The sequence below is a fragment of the Rhinopithecus bieti genome, unplaced genomic scaffold, assembly GCF_001698545.2.
Source record: "Rhinopithecus bieti isolate Rb0 unplaced genomic scaffold, ASM169854v2 scaffold_76666, whole genome shotgun sequence".
In the NCBI taxonomy this organism is placed as follows: domain Eukaryota; kingdom Metazoa; phylum Chordata; class Mammalia; order Primates; family Cercopithecidae; genus Rhinopithecus; species Rhinopithecus bieti.
In genome coordinates, this window is record NW_016829831.1 from 884,681 (window position 1) to 896,531 (window position 11,851).

Here is an 11,851-nt window from a genome sequence, read left to right on the forward strand (position 1 = left end):
AAAGACCTATAGACCTTAATATAGAGGCTCTATTGATCTTCAGTCAGTCTGCAGAGTAAATACAGTTAAAATACAGAGATGAAAACAATGTCTTTAATGTTGTTTTACCTCTAAGAAGATGAGGCAAGAAAATATAATGTTTCGAATACTGACTATTGTCTAAGTTTACAAATTCAATTTGCAAAATATATACATTATCTCAACCCAGGGAATCTGTTTTAAAGTATGTTGCTCATTCCTGCAGGAGCCACAGCTTTCCCTCCCACTTTAGATTTTGAAGATGTTTATATCCAAACCCCCAAACGTGGACCTAGGGAAACATTTTTCATTTTCACAAGGTGGCTTTAATTTGACATCTTAATTATCACAAGCCACTTCAGAAGGACCTCCAACTTCCCTTCAGTCTCTCCTTCCTTATTTTCTTTCTAAACTTCCCCATTCTCAAAGAAATGTTCTTTATAAAGAGCACAGTTGTCATCAGAGCGGGGAGAGCATTTCTCTTTCATTCCTCCCATCTTTTCATGACCTATTTTTTTACCTTATCAAAAGGAATAAAACATATGTCACCAAGTCTTCAAATATCCAAGTAGAAAACACTCGTGGTGAGCACCACAGAACAGCAGTGTCCAGTAGGAATCACTGGAGTTGTATATGTAATCTGCAGTTTCCTAGTATTCACAGTGAAAGACATGAAAAGAAACTGAACGTAATTTTCAGAACATATTTATGTAACTCAACATGTCTAATACATTGTCATTTCAACATCAAATCAGTATAGAAATTACTAATGAGATATTCTAGAATCCGTTTTTTCCTACTCAGTCTTAAAAATCTGCTGTGTATTTTTTTATTTTATTTATTTATTTTATTTATTTATTTATTTACCTTGCTCTGTTGCCCAGGCTGTAGTGCAGTGGCACAATCTTGGCTCACTGCAACCTCCACCTCCCGGATTCAAACGATTCTCCTACCTCAGCCTCCCGAGTATCAGCTGGGATTACAGCCATCCACCACCATGCCCGGCTAATTTTTGTATTTTTAGTAGAGACGGGATTTCGGCATGTTTTCCAGGCTGGTCTCAAACTCCTGACCTCGAGTTATCCACCTGCCCCGGCCTCCCAGAGTGCTGGGATTACAAGCATGAGCCACTGCACCCAGCCTCTGCTGTGTATTTTAAACTTACAACACAACTCAATTCTACTTTTCAAGTGCTCAGAAGCCACACAAGGCTGGTGGCCACTCTATTGGGCAGGACCGAGGAAAGAAGTGACAGCTTACTATTTTTGTTCCTCCTTCAAAGAACCGAGCAAATGCTGGGGTTCATCTATTGAATCTACTAAATTAAACAGTTTAAACCATAAACATAAATACAAATAATTTCATGAATTGTTTACATGTCTCTAGGTTAAGGTTTATAATTTCCAATGCCTTTCTGTCTTTACTCGTCTTACACTACAGTTCAGGCAAAGTTACACAATAGAAAATAAAAGATAATCATAAGCTTTTTGTTGCTTTCTTTGTTTTCCTTTTTCCTGAATATATCCAAGAAATTAAGGGGTATATGCATTGTTTTTGTATCACTTAATTTCTAGCATCATTTTCCTACCTTTCCTCCTCCCACCCCAGCCTTATTTATGTTTGGGGTGGTCATACCAGATTTGGAAGTGGTCAGTCTTGGCCAGTCAGAGCTATCAGTGAAAGTGTACACTATAATTAAAAGTAAAACTATTATTTGTCAAGGCGGTGTAAGGTACAATGACCCAGTGAGAAAAGAGGAAACAGGGAGCCAGAGATCTAAGGCTCTAGTCTTGATTCCCCGCTTCCTTCTTTGTAAACTCTCTTCCTGCTCTTCTTTACACTTCAGGACATTGAGACGAGGGTCAGTTGGCATCATGTGTTTGAAAGCATGTTGTAAACATGATGCATCACATAATGTTTTATGAATGTCCTACAATGTCATGTGTTTATTATTTTTAATCTTTGTGAACACAAGTAAACATGTTGAACCGGTTATTCTGGCATCTAGGGCTATGGTTTAACACTCTTGGATCTTGAAAAGATGGTCTCCTAAATGCTACAAAGTGTGGGTAAACCAAGAGGCACTAGGATAGGCAAAAAAAAAAAAAAAAAAGGCATGCTTTCCTATTTTTTCTCAAAATGTTAAACAGATGACAATTATCAGCTCCTACAAAGAAAATGGATGAAAAGAGCATATGATCTTCACACCTTTACTAGTGACTACTTCAGTCCAGCAAGCTGGAGCTACTCCTGGATTTCATTCCTAAACCTATCATTCTGGAAATTCCCGTTATAAATTTACTTACTTACAAATTTGCATGGGATGTGCTGGGTTTTTTTTGGTGGGGGGAGGGGATGTTGCACATAAACAGGACTGACCTGGTAACTGGGGATGCAGGGTCAGGTCTAATTCTCCACTGAGTCATCTGACAGCCATGTTTTGTCCATCTGGGCCTTGATTTATTTATTCATAAGAATGAAACTAATCACCATATTCTACTTTCTTCGCAATAATGCTACTGGAATAATTAGCAATAAATAGTAAATACTTAGAAAGTACCCTTAAGGAAAGAAATACTAAGGAATTATTAATCCATCACAGCAGAACTAAAAAATATTGGTCACGGCCGGGGCAGTGGCTCACACCTGTAATCTCAGCACTTTGGGAGGCCGAGGTGGGTGGGTCACGAAATCAGGAGATCGAGACCATCCTGGCTAACATGGTGAAATCCCATCTCTACTAAAAGTACAAAAAAAAAAAAAATTAGCCGGGTGTGGTTGCGGGGGCCTGTAGTCCCAGCTACTTGGGAGGCTGCGGTGGGAGAATGGCGTGAACCCAGGAGGCAGAGGTTGCAGTGAGCTGAGATCATGCCACTGCACTCCAGCCTGGGTGACAGAGTGAGACTCTATTTCAAAAAATAAAAATAAAAATAAAATATTAAAAAATGGGCCCTTACTCTCCTATCTGAAGGAGGAGTTAGCCATTTTCAAAATTTGCTGCTGTGGAGGCCACGTACACCCTTCCCTCTTCAGGTCAATGTGTTTCCAATGTCCCACTTATTAGAGCCCAGGGAACTGTGTAGGGTAGAAGGGGAGGATCAGAAAGGAGTCTGAAATCCAAAAGGGGATAACAAACTTTGGCTGAAGTTGATTTCTATAATGGCTCTGAATTTTAGTGATCGATTTATCCAACCGTTAGTGTCCTTAGGTAAAGAAAGCAAAATGAGGTCAAATACACCATTGTCCATAGGAATCACCAGTGCTTTGACTTTGAGCATTTTTCTGAGTATAAAGTTCAAAACACATGAGTCAAGGCAGGAATTTCTAAAATCAATAACTATTGGTCACCTCTCATGCCCTGGTATAGTGCTTTGATACTCAAAAGTGTCCAGCGCTATTGATATGTGAAGCTTCTGGTTTAAAGGATGATGGAAACTTTCCCTTAACTCTATTTCTGGTGCTATGGAAACTGAAACACACACATAGGCACACACAGGCGTATGCACACACACACACACACACACACACACACACACACACATACATTTCCCTATTGCCACAATTTATTCCAGTATAGAAATGAGCAGAAGAATGTTAGAAAACAGGGAATTGCATTGACCCTGTTAGTGTTTGAGTCTAAAACCCTTCTGAATATACAATAAAACATAAGTGTAAATCATTCCTTAACATTAAATTAGGTTTTGGGGTATTAGGAAGGACCACAAAGGGGAAACCAAATTTAAGACTGCTCAGAAGACATCTCTCCAAATATTTTGTAAGACAGAAGAAGATTTCACCTCATTATTTAATTTACTTGTCAGTAAAAAGCCTATAAAACCACAGTCTTATGATAAAGTTAAATAGCAGGAACAGTAGACTTTCACCATCTTTCCAAAGAAATCAAAATACTGAAATCCTGTCCAGCGCTTTCCTCTAAAAGCTTCTTTGCATTTTTAACCCAAACCAAAATCTTCTGTTACTCAGAAGATTGTTTCTTTTTCATTAGATTCATCTAGTAACTACCTGCTCATTAAGTAAGTGACATCCTTCTAGAACAGGCTGTCCAAGAGTCAACAAAGCTAATGTAGAGGGTTACAGGCTCTGAAAGGCAACATGAAGGGGACAGGAGAAGGAAGGATGGATGGAAGAAGGTGGAGGAGGGAGAGATGGAGGAGAGCAGGCAAAACTCAGGAAAGCCAAGTTTCACAACTGGGTTACAAATCATTACAGAGGCAGTTTAATCTTTCTGCCCACCCAGCAGCTGCCTATCCTATCTGCCTAGTTTCCTTTCTCAGGAGCTGCCCATTTCTCTTAAGAAAACAAGGGAAAGTCCTGAACATTCTCCGTACGTCAGGTGCCTTCACTCCCATTAGCCTTAAAATTGGTTTATAAATGGTAGAAGAGAGAGTGCAATTAGTACAAAGTATGATAGGAATTTCTAAACTCGGTACAATTTGAGCCCAGAAAAAATGACTAGTTCTGTAAAAGAGGTGTGTGTAGATATGCATTTTAATTGCATCATTATGCTGTATCCCCTGGACCGAAGTAAATACCGTAATTACACACAAAGTGCACATAATGCACTTTAGAGCGGGGCAGGGCATGCACATCTGTGATCTACAGCGTAAGGAAGCAACACACACGGTCAGGTTTTGAATGGCATACTAATTATCCCACATTAGAAAAGAGGGTATCACTTCTGAGAACAAACATACCCCAATGTGAATGTGTACCTGCATTTGTCATGACAGAATAATGGGTGCACATGGTAATTTTGATGCAAAAATGCTTGTATCACTGGCAATATCTTATTTAAGGACCCATATTATTTCAGTATACTTTGAGCAATGACAATATTAGTTTAGTTTTTATTTTTTATTTTTTTGAGACCGAGTCTCAATCTGTTGTCTGGGGTGGAGTGCAGTGGTGTGATCTTGGCTCATTGCAATCTCCACCTCCCAGTTCAAGTGATTCTCCTGCTTCAGCCTCCTGAGTAGCTGGGATTACAGACATGCACCACCATGCCGGGCTAATTTTTGTATTTTTTTAGTAGAGACAGGGTTTCGCCATGCTGGCCAGGCTGGTCTCAAACTCCTGACCTCAAGTAATCCACCCACCTCATCCTCCCAAAGTGCTGGGATTAAAGGCATGAGCCACTGCACCTGGCCAATGACAATATTAGTTTAAATGTAATAAAAACATTTCCTCTACACTAAGTTGTCAAGAAAATCTTCAGTTTGAAGTTGGAAACAAAGGCAAACCACAGCAGAGAATTACCTGTGCTATTTATCAGGAATATGTGGCCCTATTTGTCTCTTACTTCTGAATTCCTAGCATAAGTAAACCTGTGATCCCATCTTCACAAGAGGCCAGTGACTTGATATAGCATAGGCCTTCCAAACCTTGCATCACCGACATCAGGGATGCACCAGGATTCCCACCCCATCCAATTCTTCAACTTCCCCCCATATGCTGGATCTTCAAGAACCCCAATTCCTGCCTGCGAACATCTGGCAAACTGACAAATTTACATAGCTCCTTTGTGGGTTCTAGAACTTTTACATATACTCAGACTTGCAATGCAATTCAAGGTTCTCATACCCTGACTCTTGCTAGAACAACACTGCTGGAAACTAGATACTAAGTCCCTCCCCTACACTCTTTTTAGAGACCTTGTAACTAGTTGGTCATACATTTTCAATGACACTGGCCAGAGAACACTGAGGAAACTGGAAGTCATACAAATGATATGAATAGCAACCAGGAAGACATGGAACATTACTGGGTCAAACTAGATTAATGCGTTGCTTTATTTAGGTTTCTCTGTGAAACAGAAAACCACCCAACCTGTAACTCAGGGCTTTCATGACCCCAGGTTCCACTCTCTTTGAGTAGGGGGTCTTTGACTTCCTCTACCACCAACCTCATCTGCTTCTGATACAGACGTGCTGATAAACGGCAGAAGTCAAACTAGCCCCCAATGAAACAATCATCTTAATCAGAATGGAAGAGAAAATTTCAGGAAGATCTAGGCTTATGCTTATAGCTGCAAAATTCTAAATATGTATGGTAGGTCCTAGCATTTAGCCTAGTGCATATGGAGCTGTAAATGCATATTTGTCAAAGTAAAAAAAAAAAAAATGTAAAAGCATTCCATTACTAAGTATTTCTCAATGATCGTATACAGGGTCTTACCATAATAGAAAAGAAGCTTGTTTTTGGAAGCTACGAAAACATCCACACCCAATGAGCAGCCTCCTTCAAAGTGATCCTCCAAATGCTAAAACAGGATTCAAACTCCATCATTCGTCAGTCTACTTGTCTAACTTCTCAAACACTTCCTTCAGAACCAGTTAGTGCATGAGACACTAACCATATCTTTAGTAAATAAATAATTTCTGGCTTTAAACATTTCCTGCTTTATAATCCTGCATCTTTGTTTAAACAGCTAAACTGAAATTGCGTGGTCACAACTCTTATTTTGCTTTGAATGACTAAGCTGTTATCCCAAATCAAATCTACCATTCAAAGTATTTCTATGACTAAGGTTATGCCAATGAATATCCATGAGCCATTCCAGAGCTCCAAGAGCAGCTTGGGATGTGACTTTGTTGGAATAAGCTTATAGGTTCCCACATGGACTACCCTGATTGGGCATCAAACTCATACAATTCTTGGTGCCTGACCAAGATCCACCCCAACAGTTTACTGTCATATTTCATGAGACCCGTAAGAATGTTTAAGCAGCTTTCTATCTGAGCAACAAATCATGGTAGCATAAGTTTTGCTGATATATATTTCCATTTCTTTGTAACAAAATGTAAGAAAATCTTTTTTTTTTTTTTTTTTTTTTGAGATGGAGTCTCACTGTGTCATCCACACTGGAGTGCAGTGGCACAATCTCGGCTCACTGCAAGCTCCGCCTCCTGGGTTCACGCCACCTCCTGCCTCAGCCTCCCGAAGTAGCTGGGACTACAGGCCCATGCCACCACGCCCGACTAACTTTTTGTGTTTTTAGTAGAGATGGGGTTTCACCGTGTTAGCTGGGATGGTCTCGATCTCCTGACCTTGTGATCCACCCGCCTCGGCATCCCAAAGTGCTGGGATTACAGGCGTGAGCCACCGCATCTGACCGAAAATCTATTTTAATTGTTCTTAAAAGAATAAGAAAACCTAGTGTTTCATATAACTTATTCAACTTTAATATCTTAGCTGAGAATGCGTGCATTCAATGAAATGTTATCATCGAGCACTTTTAACAAAGAATTACTTACGCCATGATGCCCGAGAGGTGAAACATTTCGGCTGTGATGTAGGACAAATAACTGTACAGGAAAACAAAGAGTGGCTCGATCACTCGGATATTATGGGTGAATCGAGTAGTAAATGCCGCTATAAAGCCCAGGAAGATGCCAATCAGCACCCCACCGATTCCCACAACAAAGAAGTTCGCGATTCCTGCAAACACATCAATGGTCTCAATGGTTTTCATCTGGCAAAACGACTTGAACAAGTTGTACAGGACCTGCAGGAAAAAGAAAACACCTTGTCAAGACCCTTTCCAATTTCCCCATTATCACTCTGGGCACAAACACATCTACCTGGCCTTCTAATAAGGACATTTCTTCTGTGTACCCAAGTAGGAAAGTGACAATCATTGTGTATTCGTTTGTCTCATATTTTAATACCATAGCTTTAAACTAACCAAAAAAACCTTTCAATAAAAGTGAGTTGTCAGGGAATTTATTTCTAAAAGTAAGGGAGAGGCAATTTCAAAGTCATTGCATAACTTATTCCAAAAACATTATTTTTTCCAGATATCATCTGAAAGATTATTTTAAAATATTTGTTTGCCATCCAGCACACCCAGCTCATGTTACCATTGCTTAGTAAGTAATATGACAGCAAGAAAGCTTATCAGTGCTGCTGTGAACAGATTTACCTTATAAGGTCCTATTGTGGAACCACATGACAGAAGTGACCCACGCATCAGGACAGGTACCCAGGATGAGTCAGTCATCCTCCCAGGTCACCAGTTCCTCACTCCACACTCCACCTCCTCCCCCACCCACACATACATGTCTGGTGTAACTGAGACACACCCAAAGGAATTTTCTTCAAGCAAAGAGGCAGCAAACTCGTGTATGTGTGTGTGTGTGTGTGTGTGTGTGTGTGTGTGTGTGTGTGTGTGTGCGTGTGCATCTGCCTAGGTTTTCTTATTCCTTAAGAATAATTGAAAATAGATTTATCTTACATTTTGTTACAAAGAAATGGAAATGCACATCAGCAAAACTTCATGCTATAATGAGAGTGCTCTGTTGTTCTTTTTTCTTTTTCTTTCTTTTTTTTTTTTTTTTTGAGTCTCTATCACTCAGGCTAGAGTGCAGTGGCGTGATCTTGATCTCAGCTCACTGCAACCTCTGCCTCCCGGGTTCAAGCCATTCTCCTACCTGAGCCTCCAAAGTAGCTGAGATTACAGGCAGGCGCCACCACCCCCGGCTAATTTTTGTAATTTTAGTAGAGATGGGGAGTGTGTCTCACCATGTTGGCCAGGCTGGTCTCGAACTCCTGACCTCAAGAGATCCACCTGCCTTGGCCTCCCAAAGTGCTAGGATTACAGGCGTGAGTCACCACGCCCAGCCTGTTGTTTCGTTCTTTACACAGTCTTGGTTTAGTGAAGCCTTCAAAAACGCCAGGCACTTCATGTCTGCTGGACAATATGCTTTCAACTTGTGCCTAGGGCCACTGACCGAACTGAAATGGAAAGTCATGGCTGCAGACCCACCACTTTCTTTTCACAAAATAAGCGAGTCAAACACCAGCCAACCAGGTGGCCTGCTTCTTTTTCACTTGATATTTACAATTCTGGGAGCACCTGTAATCTCCAGGAAAACCGACTGATAAGGACGTTAGGGAGAAAGGCCATGCTACACCCTCATTTGGAGTCTGAGAAACTCAAAACTGATCCCATTTGTTCAAGGTCAAATGACACAAAATGTCAGAGGCAATATTAGCATCCAAGACTCCTGACCTCCTGATTAAGTGGTTCAAGGTTCAATCATGGGAGAATGAAGTCATACTGCCTGGTAAGCAGTGTGTGGCCTGGCCAATGCCATCTCACTTTTTCTGCTTCACTTTATGGTCATAGCCTACCACAATATGGGTTTAATATGTTATTCTTTCCTCCTTTCTACTTGATTATAAGCTCCTTGTGATCAGTCAACACCTTATTACAATTTACATCTTCCATGTTGCCTAGTAGATGACAATAAATGTCTGTTGGCTTTGAAAAATAGTAGATTATTCCCTAGAAAAGAGTGAACTTTTCCTTTTCCCTAATTGTTGGTGTAACACTCGAGATCATCTGCTATCCTCCCCACCAAGAAATGACTTCAGAGAAGAACAAAAGAGACTCATTCTCCTGAAAACTTAAATATTTCAAAGACATCATCATTTGTCAGAGAAGAAAATGACTCCACGTAGCACCCACTTCCACTTTGAACCTGCTGTCAGCATCGGTTTTCATCAGCATCAACACGCCACGGTTACTTCCTGACACAGGATCACAGATGTGCTATATATACCCCTTGCCTCCAAACAGCCAAAGGCAAAAGGGACAATCACCGGCGTGCCAGAGGAGAGGCGGGTTTCCCAGCCATCTGTTTCTGCATGGACAGCCTCTCTCCAGGGCCACTCGGGCACCACATTCTGTCTTCAGCCTGCACCTGGGAGGCTCATGTCTTCTTTGCTCTAATCCCACTGCAGCCACTACAAGACCTACTTCCTTCAAAGGCTGCCATTCCATTTTCACATCAGGAAGGCCTCATAGTCTCAAAACACCTGGTACACTTTTTTTTTTAACTGCTTTCTAATGCACGTCAGATTGTAAAGGATTTCATCACTGTTCCATAAAACACACCATATTTATTAACTCCTGCTCCTGGTTTTCTTTCTTTGTCCTTTCTCTTGCCAGCAACCCACCCCTAAACCTTTACCTATCTTCCAAGGCACAGCTGAACCTACTGTTGCCCCCAGGAGCCCTCCTGGACCCCTCCAGCCTTTGCAAATACCCGGCCCTCTGACCTCCTGCACCACAGATGATCTCCCAGAACATTCAGCATCTTGTACTGTTGGTGCTAAGTTTTGAGTGAGTGCCTCATGTCCCCCAACAAAACTAGAAATTCCTTTAGCACAGAGCTGAGTCTTCTTCTCCTTTTCCTCCCTCTCATCTCTACACCCCAGTCCATCCAGTGCACGGAAGAGTTCTCTGAGGGAAGTCCAGGTACTCCTTCCACAGATTAACGGGCATCTGCAGCTGGGTCACACATTCCTAATCCTTACAAAACGATTTTGCTGGCAACTTAATGCATCAAATCTATCAAAGGTACAGCCTGTCTTAAATCCCTGCTTAATTCTGCAAAGAATTAAGATGGGTCACAGGCACTGTACTCTCAGCACATTGGGCCAAAGCTCCATTTTTGATCCTTCTCCTGCCTGAGATGCCACTGCAGTGTCAGAGCTAATGTCTCAGGTAGAAGCGTTACCTTAACAACCAGAAAGCTTTCCACAACCTCCCACCTGTTTTACACTGAACCTGATACGTAGTTAGTGATCAGCACGAGATAAAATTCTTCTGGTTACAACTGGCCGAAACCACATACTTAGTTCATTCCAGTTAAATCCTTCAATTGTATTATAAGGGAATCTATGCCGAAAAGTGTTTTAGAATTTTAATTTATATAGGTCTATGTATTATGTGTATATATGATGCATGTGGGCTGCAGATGTCTCTAGTGAGTCGGTGCAAAGTTGATCTCCCCTTGACACTTGTATTCTTAGATTAAAATATCAGTGATACCTATGTACTAAATTCTGTCATGGGCTAATTTGACAGCTTTGAAACTTTACTGCTTATGTTTTTTTAAATTGCAAACATATATATATTAAAATTAGGAGTTATGAACTTTGAACTTTGATTTTAAAAGCATACTAATTCTGTGAAATCACATAAAGCAAGGGTGCAAATTATGCAAATACAGTTGTCTATCAGAATGGCTGTGTTCCAGAAAAAAAAAGAATGTTCAGGTAATTTCTTCCTGCATGAAACATACAGGATAATCATTTTGCATACGACATTTTAGATCTATTATGCTGTTTGCAAAATCAAAATTAACATCCAAGTGGTCACTGCTTACCCTCCATCTTCCTAAAGTTACTTTCCACTCCACAGCACACAGTGACTGGGCCTCTGGGGCCCATTACTGGCTTCTTTCTACAGAACCAGCTCTCCTTAACCAAGCCTGGTTATGAGCAGATGGAGGAAACTCTTTAAGTCTTCTTGGAAAATTTATTAGAATATTCAGTGGCTGCATTAACATGTTCTAGAAATCACCTGAAAAATCTTTGCCTAATAAGGGAAATCTTGGGAAGTTTTCATACAACATTTATTCTAAGGGATAACAGAAAAGTCCTATTTAAAAATCACACCTTTATTTTTTTCAATTGCCATGTCTCTAGTTACTTCTAATCTACTACAGTCCTGTACAATAGCATGAAGTGTTTGATCTGCAATTTATACAATCCATTTCTCTTGCTTTGAGACATTGTCATGCTAAGTTTTCTTCACTTCAGCTTTTCTAGCTCAATGTTGAATTTATCATAGTTTGGGAAAGGAGTTAATGGCACTAACCTAGCATGTTACCCATCCTCGAGGTTATATACTGTGTCAGTGAATTTTCTCTGATTAACCCTGATTCTTCTATCTGCAACTCCCAGTGACTCATCGTTTTTGCCGTAGGCATCATGGTCCGTATTTTTAATACCTTTCCAAAGT

At 40.6% G+C, this 11,851-nt stretch overlaps 1 protein-coding gene across 1 annotated transcript in view; it reads right to left on the reverse strand.

The window, feature by feature from the left end:
- SLC9A2 (solute carrier family 9 member A2) overlaps positions 1-11,851 on the reverse strand; it is a 95,079-nt gene that overhangs the window by 42,429 nt on the left and 40,799 nt on the right. The window contains exon 3 of the mRNA XM_017864931.1: positions 7,293-7,543. Coding sequence (XP_017720420.1) covers positions 7,293-7,543 — 251 coding nt within the window. The remainder of the gene's footprint in view (positions 1-7,292; positions 7,544-11,851) is intronic.